Source organism: Muntiacus reevesi, chromosome 1 (genome assembly GCF_963930625.1).
Source record: "Muntiacus reevesi chromosome 1, mMunRee1.1, whole genome shotgun sequence".
Taxonomy (NCBI): domain Eukaryota; kingdom Metazoa; phylum Chordata; class Mammalia; order Artiodactyla; family Cervidae; genus Muntiacus; species Muntiacus reevesi.
This window is the reverse complement of record NC_089249.1, coordinates 15319342-15337634: the sequence shown is the minus strand read 5'-3', so window position 1 is coordinate 15337634 and position 18293 is coordinate 15319342. Positions and strand designations below refer to the sequence as shown.

At 47.0% G+C, this 18293-nt stretch overlaps 1 protein-coding gene across 2 annotated transcripts in view; it reads left to right on the top strand.

Annotated features, from left to right (window-relative positions):
* The window catches only part of NUAK1 (NUAK family kinase 1), a 74129-nt gene extending 56109 nt beyond the window's left edge, over window positions 1-18020 (top strand). For both annotated transcript variants that reach the window (XM_065938414.1, XM_065938415.1), the window contains 3 exons: window positions 8604-8723; window positions 10463-10595; window positions 13476-18020. In XM_065938414.1, the coding sequence (XP_065794486.1) occupies window positions 8604-8723; window positions 10463-10595; window positions 13476-14629 (1407 nt within the window). In that variant the 3' untranslated portion in view covers window positions 14630-18020. The remainder of the gene's footprint in view (window positions 1-8603; window positions 8724-10462; window positions 10596-13475) is intronic.
* The last annotated feature ends 273 nt before the right edge of the window (window positions 18021-18293 follow it).

Sequence of the window (18293 nt, the reverse complement as noted above, 5' to 3'; positions counted from 1 at the left end):
CCTCAGTACGTCACTGTGCCTTTGTTTCCCTGGAAAGTGGCACAGAGCTTGTCACACAGCAGGTACTCTGAACTGTTGGATTTTGCAGTGAAGGGATGACAGCCAGGATTAGAATTCACATGTTTGACTTGCAGGCAGATTCTCTTTTCATCATCTCACACCCACTTCCAAGGTTTTTGAAAATGTGTTTCAGCTGCTGTTGATCTGTCTTCCGGCTGCATGTGCTCAGCTCTTCCTGACTCAGCATTTTGCTGGAAATATATTTAGAAAGGGCACTTGTAGCAAAGACAGACAGACAGACACATGGCCGCAAGCTGGCTTCCGCGTTCAAGAGATCCCATGTCATCAGTGTCTGGATGGGGGTGGGGGGGTGGAAGGGGTGGAGGGGGGCATTGACCTTGAAGGTCTGTTAACAGCCAGCAGAGTATGAGGAGCAGGTACCTGTCAAAATGTGGGTCCATCTTCTGTATTTCAAGGGTAGAGGACCTTTGCCCAGGAAGCCTATACAAATGTTACTGGTGGAAACTTGTCACGTGTCGTTGCAGTTGTGGTGTGAGCCACGACTCTTGTTTCGTTCTTCTTCCCTTCCTGGCCTGATGTTGACTTGCAAAGAGCACATCTGGCGTTGGGAATTATTTATCTGGCCACTGCACAAGGGTGCGGCTTCTAAAAATATTCACACAGTCAGTCGGCAGAAAGAATGAGAGCAATGTGCTTCTCTGGGTTGCATTCCGTCCTCTGTGGAGAAGCATGTCTACCAAAATAGACACCCAGCATAGCATTAATTTGCAATTAATAAAAACGGGCCAGATTCACATCCTACTCTCTGGGAGAATGGAATGCCGACAATTCCCATAGACGGCTCCTGTTAAAGTGCCTGACAATGAGAAGAGGGCCCAGCACCAGGGTCAACAGACCCCCAGAAAAGAGGGCTGGGAATTTGGTGAGCTCCCAGGGCTCAGAGTAGAAGGACACAGGGGAAATGGCCTGTTGCCCCTGATGACAATGGAAACACCCGCTGCTGTGGATAAGAGCGGCTCTGAATGGCCAGGGCTAAGTTGAAATGGAAACCCCGAGGCTTAACAAGACCAGGATGGGCAGCTCAGGGTATGGGCCTCTGGGTTTTGATTTTACGAATGTGAGGACACTGCGTTCATGCATTCACACATCCATGCATTTGCTTGTTCACTTGTCCACTTATGTGTGTGTGGGTACATATGTATCCATGAATGCCTGTATTCTCTCCTCCGTCCTTGCACTTATCCGTTCAGCAGATTGAATATCTCCCATGAGCACTATTTATTCAACCACAAGTATTTACTAAGTTGCTACCGTGTACCTGGCGTGGTGCTAGATGCTGGGAATTTAATAGTGAACCAGATGGCCAGGTTCTTCTATTCTCGGAGCTCAGGCTCTAGCAGTTGTTAAACCAGCTGTAGTAATAATGAGCCATGAGAAGTTTACAGAAGTGAATGAGGAAGGTAAAGTACCTGCCCTAATGGATTTAGAATTCCAGTTGGGGCCGCAAACAATAAATAAACACATCATGTAATTCTCTGGTGGTGATGAAAATCCATGCAGGGTGAGGCTGGAGGATGGGGGTGTTATTTTAGCTAGGGGCCAGTGGGGGTGGGGGCAGTCAGAGAAGGCCCCTTGCATAGGACTCAACTCAAATCCACTAGGCTTTTTGGCCTCTGTACACACAGTTCCCTCCAACTGGAATGCTCTTCCTATTGATCTTTACCTACCCATCCTGAGAGTCTCACCTTCAAGTCCTCTTCTTCCAGAAAGCCTTCTTTGGTCCTTATCTCTTAGCAGGCCCAGATGGCTCTGCTGTGTGCATTATAGCCCCATTGTAACCTTCCTGTTAAAAGGAAGTGGTGGGTCTGAACTATGGGAGGATCAGAAAGCCATTGCTGAGGTTGTGGTGACTGAACTGGGTTTTGATGGATGAGTAGGGGTTCAATAGAAAGGAATGTGGTGACAGCCTTCCAAGGGGTGAAAGAAAAAGTGAAAATCTCCCAGTTGTGTCTGACTCTTTGCGACCCCGTGGACTATACAGTCCATGCAATTCTCCAGGCCAGAATACTGGAGTGGGTAGCTGTTCTCTTCTCCAGGGGATCCTCCGAACCCAGAGATCGAATCCAGGTCTCCTGCATTGCAGGCGAATTCTTTACCAGCTGAGCCACCAGGGAAGCCCAATGTGATGATGACCTTCCAAGGGGAAGAAGCAGTAAGCACAGGAATCGGGCAAGTCTTGGAGGCTAGATTAGGAAAGTAGCCTTTTCTGAGCCCCTGCTAGAAGCCAGAACCCTGTGGCAGAGCTTCCACAGCCTGATTTCATTTGGTTCTGAGAATGCCTCCACTAGGGTGGATCTGATTACCACCGTTTTACAGATGAGGTTCCCATAGCTGATAAGCAGTGAGGCTGGCTACCATCCTAAGGGCTGTTGGACTGTGAAGGCCAGGCACCTGACAAATTCTCTAACTCTCCCACCCAAATTTGCCCTAAATCCAACAGCGCATCCTCACACTCACCAGCTAAGGCCACTTCGTTCTCGCTTCAGCTGGCCTGATGTTGTGTGTAGGCGGCTTGCAGACAGTGGGCCCAGGGGAAAACCCTCCAAGTGCTGATGGTGGCTGTGGCCAGGCAGCCCGGGTCACCGTGGCCAGAGCAGCTGTACGGGGAAACCATGGTTGAACGTGCCCCCCTGAGAGGGTGCTTCATGGAGCTTCCCCAGATGGCTTGGGGTGCATCATTTCCTGTCTCTCTCGGGAGGAGGTGTGATCTTAGATCTTAAGATAGAAGCCAACCCCACTTACTCCTGCTCACTGGTTCACTCCCTACCGTCACTTCGGGACAACTCGAGTGAGGCTGTCATGGGAAGAGCCACAGTAGTGAACTCCAGATTCTGAGAGAGCTATGGAGTGTGTCTTCCTGAAGAGTGACACAAAAAGCCCATGTCCTCCTTACCCCCAAGAGCCATAACTCCCCTTTATGTGGAGCTTTACAGCCAGTGCAGCTCTTCACCCATGTCTCAGACTAGCCACTTTCCTTTCCTTGGCCTCAGCTTCCTTGTCTGCAAAATGGGGATAACAGTGGTACCTGGCACTTAGGGTTGTTGTGAGGATTTAATATACGTACCACTCACAGAATGGTGACTATTGTGTAGCAGTGCTGCCATTATTATGATTTTCTCATTTAGTCTGATTTTGCTTTTCACAAAAGCGTGTGGTTGGGGCTGTTGCAATTTGCTTTTCCAGCAAAGGAAACAGTTTCAGTTGGAAGTAAGTGATCGATAACATTGACTGAAGGCCTGCTATGTATAAGTCATGGTTTAAGACACTTAACATCTACCAATTCATTTGATTTCATATCAGCCCTGTGAGGTAGGTTACATCATAACCATCATCCTCTAATTTACAGTTGAAGGAACCCAGGGTCAGAGTATCTGACATGCAGCAAATCCCCTGGGGATCTTGTGATAGTGCAGACGCTGACACTGTAGGCTCTGGGCGGGGCCTGGGAGCCTCAGTTTCCAATGGGTTCCCAGCTGGTAGGTGGCGAGGCCAGGATTCTAGCTCAAACACTCAAACCCAGCATCCCTTGCTTTCCCCATCATATGATGCAGCCTCTGTAAGGCTGGACATGCTTATTTTGGAAATGGATTTTAATCATTTCTCTTGGCCCTTTGGTGGACTCTGAGCAAACAGTTGTTAAGTAAACCAAACCATTGGCATTATCCTAATGGCTGTAGTTTATAGAGCTGGCCAGTACTTGGGCTGTTGCAGGGCTCTACATACGTGTCCTTAACCCTCACAACAGCTCTAGAGGTGGGCTCTTCTATTATTCCTGTTTTGCTGATGAGGAAATTGCTGGCAGTTCCCACATCACCTGGCACTGCCAAGGCCAAGGCTAGCTCCAGGATCTTCTGGCTCCACAATCTCTGATCTGTCCAGCGCACGTCCTCTCAGTCACTGCAGTTACTGTCTGACCACCGCTTATGCTATCAACATCAGCTTTCTTTCCCAGAGGTTAACCATTAGCAAGCCAGTACTTCCTTTTTCATTGGGTGAACTCCCAGGGACTACTCACAATAATCTTTAAAACAATGGTGGTAAAATAAACGTAACATAAAGTTTAGCATTTTTAGGTTTTCAGTTGAGTGACATTAAGTACATTCAGATTGTTTTGCAACTACCACTTCCATCCACCTCCAGAACTTTTACATCTTCCCAAACTGAAACTCTGTTCCCATTCAACAGGAACTCCGCATTCCCACACCCCTGCCCCGGCACCACCCCCCCCTCACCCTGATCCTGCCATCCCCGCTTCTACCTTCTGTCTTGATGAACTTGACTCCTCTAAGTACCTCACATAAGTGGAATCATGTAATATTTATCCATTTGTGTCTGGTTTGTTTCACTTCGGCGGATAGTGTTTTCAAGGTTCGTCCATATTGTAGTGAGGCTAATTCTTTTGAAATGTGAATAATCATTTTCCAGTTTGTGTCTCCGATTTTCATCCAGCAAGGCACACCTCTAGAAAACAACAAAACTCCGGAAATGAAGGACATGAGTGTTGACGTCTTTTTCAGAGTCCAGGCTGAATTGAGTAGCCCAGTGTGAGGACAGAGGTGGTTCTGAACCGGGCAGAGCCGCAGTCCGTTCCCAGTACAGATGCAAAGTGGTCACCTTCCTTCAAAGCCTACCAGTGTGTTAGCAAAATACCGAAACCGGGTGCCTCCGTGGTGGAGAGTCACTCTCCACACACAGCTGATGTTCTGCTACAGAGAGTCTTACAGAACCCAGTGTTCACGTGGGTCTTCTGGCTCTGACCTTCAAGAGAGACAATTCTTTTTTAACTTGATTTTTACCCGAGTGTAGTTGGTTTAAAGGTTCTGTTCGTTTCTGCTGTCCAGCAGAGTGAACCAGCCACACATGTACACATGCCCCCTCCCTTTGAACCTCCCATTCAGGTCATCATAGTGCATTGAGTGGAGGTCCCTGAGCTGTGCAGCGGTTCTCACTATTTTACACAGTGGATCTTCTTAAGTCCTCTAACCTTCATGTGCTTCACTTACAGAGCAGGGGGCAGGGCTAGCTCGATTATGACTTTTTCAGGTTGGAACCATATCTGGGATTCTTTTTTGTTTTATTATGTTTAAAATAATCATTTCCCCAAACCCCCAAATGTCTTTTATTTCGTTCTCTTTATGGATTTTGCCTTTTTCTAGTATCTTCTGTGCTATTTCACTTTCGTATTTTTATTGAGTTCAATTCACTTAAAAAATCCTATGTATTTGAAAAAGAAACCTTACATAATTACTTCCAATGGAAAACCAGTATTGCTTTGAGTGTAATGAAGCTAATCAAGTTACCCATGTGAATTTAAATGGGGGACACGTATTTGAGCTCCAACTTTGTAAAAATGCTTAAAATAGTAATTGGCACATACATTATGTTATTTAATTTTCACCATGACATCGTGGGGTTGGATACTATTCCTACCTCCATTTTGCAGGTGAGAAATGGAGACTGAGAAGTTTTATAACCAGTGGCCATTCCCTGTCTTATCGTTGTTATATGCTCCATGTGGTGTGGAATCTTAGAGCTGCAGCCCAAGTTTAAGTGGCTCAAAGATGGAAAAGTGTATGTGTTGATTAATATTGCTTTTTCGTTGAAGTGCCAAGAACATGGACTAATCTAGATTTCTGTTAATTTTATGTCAGCAGCAATGACAGTTTTACTGGGAGAGGCTGATAGGCATCAGTCTGTAAGGATGGGAGTGGGACGTAACATAAACAAACTTCTCAGAAGGGCTACAAAGAAAGCAAGGATGCCTAGCCTTGGAGCACTTGGTGTGCATGTGGGGATTTGCACGTAGTGGTGGCGGGTGTCTCGTGTGTGTGTGTGTGTTTGGAAGCTCATGCAGTGCCCCAGATACCACCAGCGCTCACAGTGCTGTGTCGGCTCCTGCCTTAGCCAGCTTCTTGGAATGTTCCAGGGCTGCAGCTGGTCCCTTCCTGTCCTGATTGACAGGGTATACTTCATAAAGCTTCTAACCAACTTCCTGAAAGCCAGGCAGGGAGGGGTCTTGATAAGAAAGTGAAATTCAGGGCAATTAAGTGCAATCTGAGTCCCGAGAATGCATTTTCTGAGTGCGGTTATGTGCCAACTGCTTTCTGTGCCATTCCATTCATTTGGGGCGACTTTACAAAACTGGCTTCTTGGCGCTGCATTCAGAGCCTCAGCTGGGCTGGATATGAAATCACTCATCCTATTTATAAGCCTCAAGTGGAAATGGGTTTGGGGTAGGGCAGAAGTCCTCAGAGGCTCAGCGTGGAAGGCTGTCTTAGACTGGCTGAAATTTGCAGATTGCCCAGGGGTAGCACAAGGCAACGGTTTGAACCTTTGGAGGCATCTGGTTTACATTGTCGCTTGCTAGTTAGATCTGAGATGAATAACCTGATTTCCCTAAACCTCAGTTTCCTCATCTGCTCAGTGGGTTTTTAAAAAATTGTGATAAAACATCCATAATGTCAAATTTGCCATTTTAGCTGTTTTTAGATATACATTCAGTGGCATGAAATACATTCACATTGTTGTGTAAATGGGATTTTAGACAGGATTAGATTGGAGAGTGTAAGGTGCTAAGGTGCTTAGAACAGAGCCTGATAACTGAAGGTTGTTCAGTAAGTGGTAACTAAGTTTATTATTATTATTTTGTATTATCTACTAATTATCTTGTGCTTTTCAAAATATAAGGCCTGTTCTGGTGACAGGTGTTTCTTGGGTGAGGACGGGTGGTAAGCAGTGGATGATACAAAGATGAGGGGTGGATGTGGAACCTGCCACCTGACTCGGGGGACTCAACCTAGTATGCAAGGTGAATTTATATATATATATGTATATGTATATTTGTATATACATATGTCCTGACGTGTACATACACAAGTAGTATATAGTATATAGATGCTATATATATATAGTATATATGTACTTATATATACTACATACTTATGTATATGTCAGGACATATGTATATACAAATTTATATGTACATATGTAGTATATATGAATATATGTGATAATTTATACATGCATAATATACATATATGTGTGACAATGTGTATACGTGTAACATATATACATTATATGTATATGTGAATAGGTGCACACACAAACACTCAGAAGAGCACTGCCATAAGGATAATAAAACACTTCAAGAAACCAGAGGAGAAGAGAGTGATTCCCAGGGGTGTGTGATATGAGAGAAGCAAGGTTAAGGAAAACATTTGCTGCTGCTGCTGCTGCTAAGTCACTTCAGTCATGTCCGACTCTGTGCGACCCCATAGACGGCAGCCCACCAGGATCCCCCATCCCTGGGATTCTCCAGACAAGAACACTGGAGTGGGTTGCCATTTCCTTCTCCAATGCATGAAAGTGAAAAGTGAAAGTGAAGTCGCTCAGTCGCGTCCGACTCTTCATGACCCCATGGACGGTAGCCTACCAGGCTCCTCCGTCCATGGGATTTTCCAGGCAAGAGTACTGGAGTGGGGTCTTCTCCAAGGAAAACATTTGGCTGGACCCTAAAGACTTGAAAGTTACAAAGCACCTTGGCCTTCACGATCTCACCTTGATTAAACTTTTTCCTGTCATTCTCACAATAGTCCTGCAATCTAGAACATGATAGGGGTCATGGGTTTCCATTTTCTTGTAGGTAAACTGAGGCTCAGAGTGGCTTAGTGACCCTGCCCCATGTCACTCAGATGGCTGGTGGTGGAGTGTGGGCCGCAATATGGTGACGCAGAGCCGGTGCTCTGGGTCCGTTACATCTAGGGCTCCAAGGTGTGCACAACACAGTTCTGATCAGTGTGTAGGCGATGATGTCCGGGACACAGGTAGGGGCATATACCACATGGATGGATACCGTGAGGTCTTTGGTAGGCCACAGACAGTTCTCTTAGAGAAGGCAATGGCACCCCACTCCAGTGCTCTTGCCTGGAAAATCCCATGGATGGCGGAGCCTGGTAGGCTGCATTCCACGGGGTCGTGAAGAGTCGGACACAACTGAACGTCTTCACTTTCACTTTTCACTTTCATGCATTGGAGAAGGAAATGGCAACCCACTCCAGTGTTCTTGCCTTGAGAATCCCAGGGACGGGGGAGCCTGGTGGGCTGCCGTCTATGGGGTCACACGGAGTCGGACACGACTGAAGTGACTTAGCAGCAGCAGTAGCAGACAGTTCTCAGAGTAGTAACTATACGCTTTAGTGTTCATCAGAAACACAAAGCATGTGATTCTGTGGGTATTTCTCAGGGTACATCTTTACTGATGTGAGAAGAGAGTCCTTGCACAGAGTGATTTTTAAGTAATAGAGCACGCTGTGGGTGCCAAGCACTGCAGTCGGGAGTCTCAGGCGCAGTTGTGCAGACTGGTCTTCGTGTGAAAGCTCAGGGCTGGAGAGCAAAGGACGACCCAACCCAGCTGGCAGAGGCTGGGGCACCGCAGATGCTCTAGTCTGGGAGGGGTGAGCGGAGCCGGTGCAGACACTGACCGCAATGCTAACAGGCTCCCTGGGGCTCGCTTCTCTTTACAGATTGCGGACTTTGGGCTTTCCAACCTGTACCAGAAAGACAAGTTCTTGCAAACGTTCTGCGGGAGCCCGCTCTACGCCTCTCCTGAAATTGTCAACGGGAGGCCTTACCGAGGGCCAGAGGTAAGCGGCTTGCCTGGTGTGTAAGGCGGGGGTGCTTAAGGGAAGGAAAGAACTTAACCTAGGAATACTTTTAAAAAAAACCGTAAAAGCAAGCAAGCAAAACCTTATATGATTATAAAAGTCGTAATATATATGTGTATATATATATCTGGAAGAAAAATCCAGAAGAGCCTAAAAGAGAAAATAAAGTTGCCTCCAATTTCCCTATGAGAGATAACCAATTAATATTTATGTGATTTTTTTAAGGGTTTTTTCCCCCCCCAGTATAGATCTCATATTTCAAATAATTGAGATCACTATATATGTGTATATCTCACCTTTTATTAACTTAAAATTGTCACATTTTCTAAATTTGTTATTAAAAACATGGTTTTTAGTGATGACACACTCATTTTATGCATATACCATAATTTATTTAATCACTTACCTAGATTTAGGCAGATTGTTTTTAGTTTCTCCCTATTATAACAGAACAGGCAAAACACAAAGCCAACTGTCTCAATCTGCAGTGAATCTTTTCACATGCATTTTGGACAGCATGTATTTTTGATCAAGGAAATACATTTTAATTGCATCTTCTGACTCATGGAAAATGCATCTCTCTATATGCCTAAAGCTATCAGGGCCAATGAAAGACGTGTATGTGAGAATGTCCTTTTGAAAATGGGTGAGTTGTGACTGATTACTCATTTTTAGAAAGATAGTTCTGTTTGCAGAGAGAATCATCTACTTAGGATCCTTTAAATAGCAGCCGTTCAATGGGTTGAAATGTTTTCTTCCAAATATTTATCTGTTTGAGAGTGTTTAGGGGCAGGGCAAGAGGGTAGTAAAATGGATGCCAAGAGCCTCCATCAACTGCAGTAAAGTCTTTCTAAAATAAGAATGTAAGGGAGGAGCCTAGGATCCAATTTACAAAACTGCAGAAACTCGACACTAAATTTATCATAGATAACGAATGCTCCTGTGATCACTGATGGTCTGTTTCCGAGGTTACAAGCTGGCAGCCTGTGATCTGGCCAGCAAACATACTTTATTTGGCCACCGTAGTCTTTCTGAAAAAGTGAACAAACATTTAATCAGTTGGAGATTTCACATAAAAGTCTGTTTTCTGACTTCTCTTGAAAAACCAAAGGCTCTAGTAGTGCTGGGCCTGTTTGACTAAGCGGTACCCACTAGCCAGAGGAGGCCGCCTGCTTAAGATGGGTGACTGTTCTCCACAGTTTGCCTTCAGACCAATACTCCACGTTGTACCCCAACTTATCTCTTGTTTGTTCATGTTTGTTGCCTGCCTGGCTCTTGTAGCCATCTGGGTTTGCAGCCCCTGAGCCATTTGAAGAAGGCGCAGGATTCCTGAATTAGGAATCCAGGGACCTGTGTTCCCGTCTTACCTCCATCACAGGGATGGGGCGTCTCCGGAGAAACCATTTAACTTCCTTGGGCCTCATCTGTCAAATGGGGCTGAGAATAATGCAGGGCCCTACCTGTCTCCCCAGATCATAGTGAGGATCAAAGAAGATCATCTATTCAGGAAAATTCTATGAGTTAGGACTGTTTGAAATGGAAAGGTCAGGCTCTGAAGCAGGCCCCAGGTGCACTGCATATCAGGTGTCAGGCCATGGTGGGAACCTGGCTGCCAGGTGTTAAATTCCCTTCCTGGGGTCGTTGTGGGTGGCTGCTCATGGTCTGTGATGCTGATGTCTGGGAAGGGAATCTACTTGTCCTGTCTCTCTTTGCTTCAGGTGGACAGCTGGGCCCTGGGCGTACTGCTTTACACTCTTGTTTACGGAACGATGCCTTTCGATGGTTTCGATCACAAGAACCTCATCCGGCAGATCAGCAGTGGTGAATATCGGGAGCCCACGCAGCCCTCAGGTGCGCACCCGTGGATGGTCAGTGGCTGGGCCGGGCAAGGCCAGCTCACGTGTCCCGCTTTTGTGTCGATGTCTGTAAGGAGGACGCCTGCTATTCCTCTTCTCCCCAGGTCTTTGCTGAGCTGACTTGTTAGTGCGCTTTCCCCAAACCTTTCCGCTGTGGTACCTGCAGATCAGTTGTTCTACAGAGCAGGCTAGGAGTCCTGTTTGCTTGCTGTGCAAACTTGGGCAAGGCTCTTACCCTCTTTAGATTCTGTTTTCCGCTATTGGTGCACATTTCGGAAAAGGTACGACATGAAGCCCCTACTAGTCTGTGTAGACATAAACTGCCTTGGTAGACTCCAAGTGCACGAGGGTGGCAACTACTCTTTTTCACACCTTGCCCCGTTGGGGGTATGGTGCATGGGTGTTGTTTCATTACCATAGCCGAGAACAACTCTGTCCCATTGCCCCCACCTCCTAGCAAACTCAGCGGTTTAAATGACTTCGATGAGCCGTGTCTCTTGGTTCCCTGGATTGGTGAGAGCTCCTCTGGCCTGGCTGGGGTTTCTCCTGCAGTTGTAGTCAGATGGTAGCTAAGGTTGGGGCCAGTTGTGGGGACACCTTGGGGTCCCTCTGTGTGGGCTATCTCTGTGAGCGGCCTCCTCAGGCCTGTCCCTTCAGGGGGTAGCCAGGACTTCTTACATAGCAGCTCAGGGCTCGAAGATGGAGGAAGAAGTGGCTGCCAGGTCTTCTTAGTGTCTCCTTGGAAGCCAGATAAGGTCACTTCTGCCATGTTTTATCAGTCAAAGTAACCAAGGCCATAAGCTCCATCTCTTGACAGGAGAGCATCATGTGGGTATAGAAGGGGTGTGTACAGGTAGTCGACTTTAGGATGTAATTAACAGATCTTTCATATACTCGCATCCTACATGTGTGTACACACACACACAGGTTGATTCTTATTATTTGTGGCAATTCAGTAAAGTTGCTGTGAATGCTGAATTCGTGAATACTGAACCACTGCTCCTAGGGAGATACAGGGCTCGACTCCTGTGAGCCTCTGGTCACGTTTTTGTCAACTGATCACTCCATATCCTTGTCTTATGTAATTTCTGTTTAAAGATGCCTCTTTTAAACTATACTGTTGATTCATGAACATCAAAGTCATAGCCAACAGCACTTTCATTCATGCCTGAGAGCAGCTTGTCTGACTCTTGTCTGATACCTGTCTGACATTTTCTCGGCCTGGCACCTCACTGTCTTCTTGCCCTTAGAATCACCAGACAGCACTTCAGCACCACGCTTGGGGCCATTTCAACAGTGAAGTCGCCAACAAAAAGGGCAACAACGTGAAAAGCATGAACTAAATGGATTATGAAAAGGACACTTACAGCATAAGGGCAGAAACAAGCAGATACTGCCTTGTTGCCTGGTTCTGGCTCAGCTGGGAACACACATGTGCAGTGGAGGCAGCTCATTTTTTGCCGCTCTGTGGAAAGCACCCCAAGTATTGATTTGGGGGTTACAGATACAGCTTAGTGAATAGGCAAGTTTACAAATACAGAATCTGAATAATGAACATTGACTTATTTTATATAAATAGATACAGATATACACATATCTATATCTGTATATATTTTTCAATGAGCCAACCTGTGGGGTTTGTTGGAGAAAATTCAGGGGGACCTCTATTGTAGCCTTTTTGGCTCAGTAGCCAAATGGTGCCAGCACAGTTTCTGGCACATTCCAGGGGTTCAGAGACTATTTCTTGACCGAATGAATGAACACCCTGTTGCCGTACAGAGGTATGCTTCACCCCCAGCGCCATTGCCAGGCCCCTGCCAGCTACTCATTAACTGCATAAGTAGCAGAGGGGAGGTGGCACCTTCCCGGGATATAATTCAACCCCCACTGGGGAAGCACAGTTTGATCTTAAAAGGTGATTTATAAGCTGCGAGAGTCAGTTGGTTCATGTGGCCTCCTCAACATCCCTTTGGGGCTTCCTCTTAATTCTTTGGCAGCAGAAATTTGCAAATGGAATTTTTCAGACAGGCCGTAAACGGATGGCAGATAGAGATCGGCTCTCTGATCCGACAGCGGGGTAAGCTATGGATTATGTCAGAGAGGGACAGGAGGTGAGCGCTGGGTGTGGGTCTCAGAGCCTCGCTGAGGCCCTGGGGTTCAGGCCAGCCTTGAGCACAGTGCCTTGCAGTGCCCAGGTGTGCCAGCTATGAGCACCTCTCCATCCTTCTCTGTCGCCCCCTTGATAGCCTCTTTTTTTGCCATTTCAGCCCTAAAATTCCCTCTTTGTGCTGACATACTTTCCCAGTGACCCGAGCAGTGTGTATTTATAAAAGTCTACCTTTGGAGGACTAAAGAGAGTCATGGTAATCCACACCTGTTTTCCCTTTTGGTAAGACGATACCCATCAAAGGAATGGTGGGGCCCTGCTTGGGCTTGGGCTTAGATTCTTTCCTGGTTACCTGGTCTTCCCCATTTTATAAAGATCTGAGTTGATGGAAAGCTCAGCAATTTGACATTGCATCACCATGTGGAGAAGCATGCCAGGCTGTGATGGCACCCCGGCCTGTGGCTCTGAGTCTGGCTGGTGCTCTCTGATGTTCAGTCTAGAAGGCTGCAGCTTCCTGCTCCACAGTGTGGCTGAACTAGGGCTTCATTTGGATTTTCCTCAAATGAGTGTCTCCTGGCATGTCAGCCCTATGGCAAAGCCCAAAGCTCCCATAAAATGTACTGTTCCTAGAATTCTCTGGTAGACCATTGGTTAGGGCTCTGTACTTCCACAGCAGGGGGCATGGGTTTGATCCCTGGTCCAGGAACGAAGATCCTGCATGCCAAAAAACAAAAAAATGCATCGCTCCTTTTGTTTCTTGTCCTGTAGATGCCCGAGGCCTCATTCGGTGGATGCTAATGGTGAACCCCGACCGCCGGGCCACCATCGAGGACATCGCCAACCACTGGTGGGTGAACTGGGGCTACAAGAGCAGTGTCTGCGACTGTGACGCCCTTCACAGCTCCGAGTCCCCGTTCTTGGCCCGCATTATCGACTGGCACCACCGTTCCACGGGGCTGCAGGCTGAAGCTGAAGCCAAAATTAAAGGCTTGGCCAAACCCGGGGCCCCCGAGGTCGTGCTGGAGCGTCAGCGGTCACTGAAGAAGTCCAAGAAAGAGAACGACTTCCCTCAGTCTGGCCAGGACTTGGTGCCTGAGAGCCCATCCAAACTGAGCTCCAAGCGGCCCAAAGGGATCCTGAAGAAGCGGAGCAACAGCGAGCATCGCTCCCACAGCACTGGCTTCATTGAGGGTGTCGTCAGCCCGGCCTTACCGCCCACTTTCAAGCTGGAACAGGACTTGTGCCGGACTGCTGTGCCCCTGCCAAGCCCCCCCGAGGCTGAAGTACCAGGTAAACTCAGCCCCAAACAGTCAGCCACGATGCCCAAGAAAGGCATTCTGAAAAAGACCCAGCAGAGAGAATCGGGTTACTATTCATCTCCAGAGCGCAGCGAGTCTTCGGAGCTGCTGGACAGTAACGATGGGCTGGGTAGCAGCATCCCCTCCCCCAGCCCCCCAGACCCGGCCAGGGTGCCATCCCACAGCCTCTCCTGTCGCAGGAAAGGCATCTTGAAGCACAGCAGCAAGTACTCAGCAGGCACCATGGACCCGGCCCTGGCCAGCCCCGAAATGCCCACACTGGAATCCTTGCTAGAGCCGGGTGTCCCTGCCGAGGGCCTCTCCCGGAGCTACAGCCGGCCTTCCAGCGTCATCAGCGATGACAGCGTCCTGTCCAGCGACTCCTTTGACTTGCTCGACTTGCAGGAGAACCGCCCCACCCGCCAGCGCATCCGCAGCTGCGTCTCTGCCGAGAACTTCCTCCAGATCCAGGACTTTGAGGGGCTCCAGAACCGGCCCCGGCCCCAGTACCTGAAGCGGTACCGGAACCGTCTAGCAGACAGCAGCTTCTCCCTCCTCACGGACATGGATGACGTGACTCAGGTCTACAAGAAGGCGCTGGAGATCTGCAACAAGCTCAACTAACTCCCGGGGTGCAGGGGCGGGGTGGGGTGGGGACAAGGGAGAGGAGTGGGGGTGATGACTGGGCTCTGGAGCTGGTTACCTCTTTGCTGGCCATGACAATAGACTGACAGAGGGATTGGTGCTGTTTGGCTTTGGCCAAATTTGAAGGCTGAGTCAGTGCCTATGTGGGAGAGGTGGGCAGTCGGCCAGTCCTGCTGACTGCCAGTTAGAATTGGGATCCTAATTGGCATTTTGCTTTATGGCATCTCCTAGGGGACCAGCTGTCCAGGGGAGGTGGTGTTGGCCAGCACTTCCAGGATAGGGAGGGAGCATATGGGAGAGGAAGCATTTCTGTAGAAGTCATCTGCATGCTTCTGGAGGAGGGCAGGACAGACTATAGCCATCCGTTGCAAAATCACTCAGAACTTGCCGCTTCTCATGTTATTAGCAGGCTTGGTCTGACTGCATAGGGAAGGCATGGTGATTTTAGTTATCTGAGCTTGAATCAGTGATCGATTGATAGGGGCTGCTGGGGGTGGTTTGTGTAGCCCAGTGGGAAGGAGTGCTGTGATTGATTAGTAATGGCTGTCATGGGGATGGGAAGGGGTGCAGTAGCACTCATGCCTTGTAGTTATCATCCTTGACCTGGCTAAGCCCTGGGAGTGTTAGTGTAGATCCCATGGGATCTATGTTGTCTCTTTCATGCCACCGTGGGGCATTTGTTAATTTGCTACTCTACCTTGAATGGAAGACAGGGCCTTGGTCAGAGAAAGAATGCTCTGGACACTGCTGAGGACTTAGAGTCAGCCCGTGTTGATTGTCTGGCTTCCTGTTGTCTGCCTCTTCTTTCCTAGTGTCTGCCTGGCTCTTGAGCACAACCTCCTGAGGGTGGGCGGGGGAAATGTTGGTGGTGTCAGAGGTCAAAACTATGGTGTAGAACAGTGCTCGAGACCCTCTGTGATCTTTCTAAATGAACAGAAATTGATCTGTATCAGCACAGGGGCAACTTGTCAATTTAATGTCTCAATATTAACTGGAATGCTGCCTGTGGGTTCTCACCTGCATGAATGTTTTGAATTGGATGTGATACTGCCTACAGTCTCCAAAGGAGTAACTGAGTCAACTCTTTACCCTATTTACTCACAGTAAACAGTTTCCTCATCCACTCAGTGTAGAATCCTCAGAGGTAGGCGAGTTTGCTTCTGGGAGTTAGTGTGTAGGTGGGATATTTGAAGGAGGAAAGTCAAGTCAGGCAGAAGGTGTTTTCCCCCTCAAATCTAGGTATTCTGTGTCATGGGTTTGAACTCCTAGACTTTGAGGGAAAGGTTCCAGCCCCTCAAATGAATAAGCTGCTGAAAGAGCAGAGTGGGTTGGGAGGAAGCAAGTGGAGAGGGAGCATTTCCCTGGATGTCATCCTGATGGTTCTAGAGAAGGCAAACGAGAGGTGTGACAGGACTCTTATCTTGAAAAGTCACATAACTCACTTGTGTAACTCCTGGACACCCAGATTGCAGGTGAGACGACATCACTCCCACAGTGGGACATCTTCAGATACTGAGTTTGGGATTGATGGTCTTATTTGGGAGTTTGGGACGACCTCAGCTAATTGAAACTCTTGTTTCAAGATGGCCAACTTCTGAAAGCCACCTGGATATTTGAGGAGAACTAGTCTTGGGGGGTGTCTGGGGGAAAACCAACATGGGGAGATGAGAAGGAATTTACCTTCACACACGAAGAACATTGATTAGAGTGAAACTGCCCTCTGCCAAGGGAGATGGCTCCAGTTCTCCCCTTGTCACCAGCTCTGGGGTTTTGGCTTGTACATCCCTTCGGGTTGAGCTGAGTAGTGTAATATGGGAAGCTTTGCAGGTTTCCTTTCATTCAATTCCACCTTCTTCCTGAACTCCAATATAGGTTCAAAGGGAAAAAAAAACCCTATAGCTAGCAAATTGTATGTGGGGTATGTGGCTGCGTGGAGGGCATTCTCCAACCTCTAAAGCTCCCTCTTGTATCATTTTATGCAGCCTTTTCTGGACAGCCTATACTGCCACATTGCTGGTCCCTCATGCATGGCAGCCTGTCTAGTTGGTAGCTGTCAGTGTGACTTAGGTATAACATCTGCCTACTGGTTGATGTAGTTTCCTTTTGTCCAAGTGATTGTGTCTGTTTGGTATTTTCCATCCTTATAATCTTTAAGTAAAAGTGACACTATTAAGGAAAGTCATTCTATCCCTAGCCTCCAAAATACATGTATTTTCTCTTTCTCAGTGGACCCAGACAGTGGATTGTGGCAAAGCTAGTCCTCCACTCAGAGGCAGAGACTGCATTGAGTCCTAGTCTGCTGGTGGTCTTAGGCACCTGCAGTATTTCAGGGACTGAGTTTTCCCTTCAAAGAGGGCTGGAGATTAGCTGATCTCTCAAGTCCCTGCCTAGTTCTGACATTCTGCTAACATCCTCTGGATGTTGATTCTGGATATGATGTTGACTCTGTCCTTTCAAAAAAGAAAGAAAAAACTTGGAATAGAGGGAAAAGACCTCAAAGCAGCTCCCTTCCTTCTTAACTAAGTCCTCTCATCCCTTCCAGCCAAGGAAATCATGCTTGATTTATCTCCATGGAATTACACTACAAGTGAGAGACACTTTGATGACCTGGTGGGCCAAGCAGGAGATTCGAGGTCAGCTCTCCTGGTCCTTCCTTGCCTCCGTGGGCCTTTCAGCGTCTTAGTTTACACCTCTGCCAAAGGCGTAGAGTTAATACTTCTTTTTACAGGTAAATTTCAAGGCATGATCAGTTTTCAGGAAGTGCTTCAAGACCCCAGGTGAAATGAAAATGCCAAGTGCTCTCTGAATTTCCATCCCTCTTAGAAGGTGCTGCTTCTGCAGATGGCAAAGAGTACTTTTTGGGGTGAAACTCAGGTGAGTGTTGGCCAGGCCTGTTGTCTTGAGTACAAATGTGAATGACTGACTGACTGCTTATTGCCAAACTGGAAATGTTCTGTAGGGATTTACTGGCATGGTATCATTCCTAGAAGAAAAAAAAAAAAAAGAGAGAGAAACTTGACTGCACATTTTTTTTTTTAATCCATGTTGTGACTTTTATTTAATTTCTATTTTTTTTGGTAATAAAAAGTTGACTTTTTTATTTGAATTTGTCTTTTTTTATTTATTGGTCTGAAAGGCATTTCAAAGGTATTATAATAATATATTGGTGTAATTTAATTGGTGCAACATGCTTTATGGCTCCAATCAAAATTGGTTTTCATTCATTTGATTGATTTGAGCCCAGGACAGCCTACAGGGGATTAAAAAAAAAAAGCTGGATAACCACCCAAAGTGTTTGTATTTTCATTGGAAACTGATTTTGTTTTTGTTTGTTTTTATTTTTAAATTAAATAAATTGCCATGAACTGAACTGGAAACTTGTGTCTTTATTTGGTTGTTTTTCTCTTAGTTAAGAGATAGATTGGGTATTAAGTAACAGAAACCCACCCATTAGCTTAAGCACAAAAGGGAAATTTCTTCAAAGTTCTCAGAAGAGAAAATGTAGCTGGCAGTGCAGTTGGAACCAGGAATTGAAAAAGTAGGATCCAGGCCCTCTTTTCTGCTCCTTCTCACAGTCCAGTTTTATTCTTCTCCTTCCGTAACCTTACTTTCTCCTCCCAGGTTTTAATGACACACCTTGGCT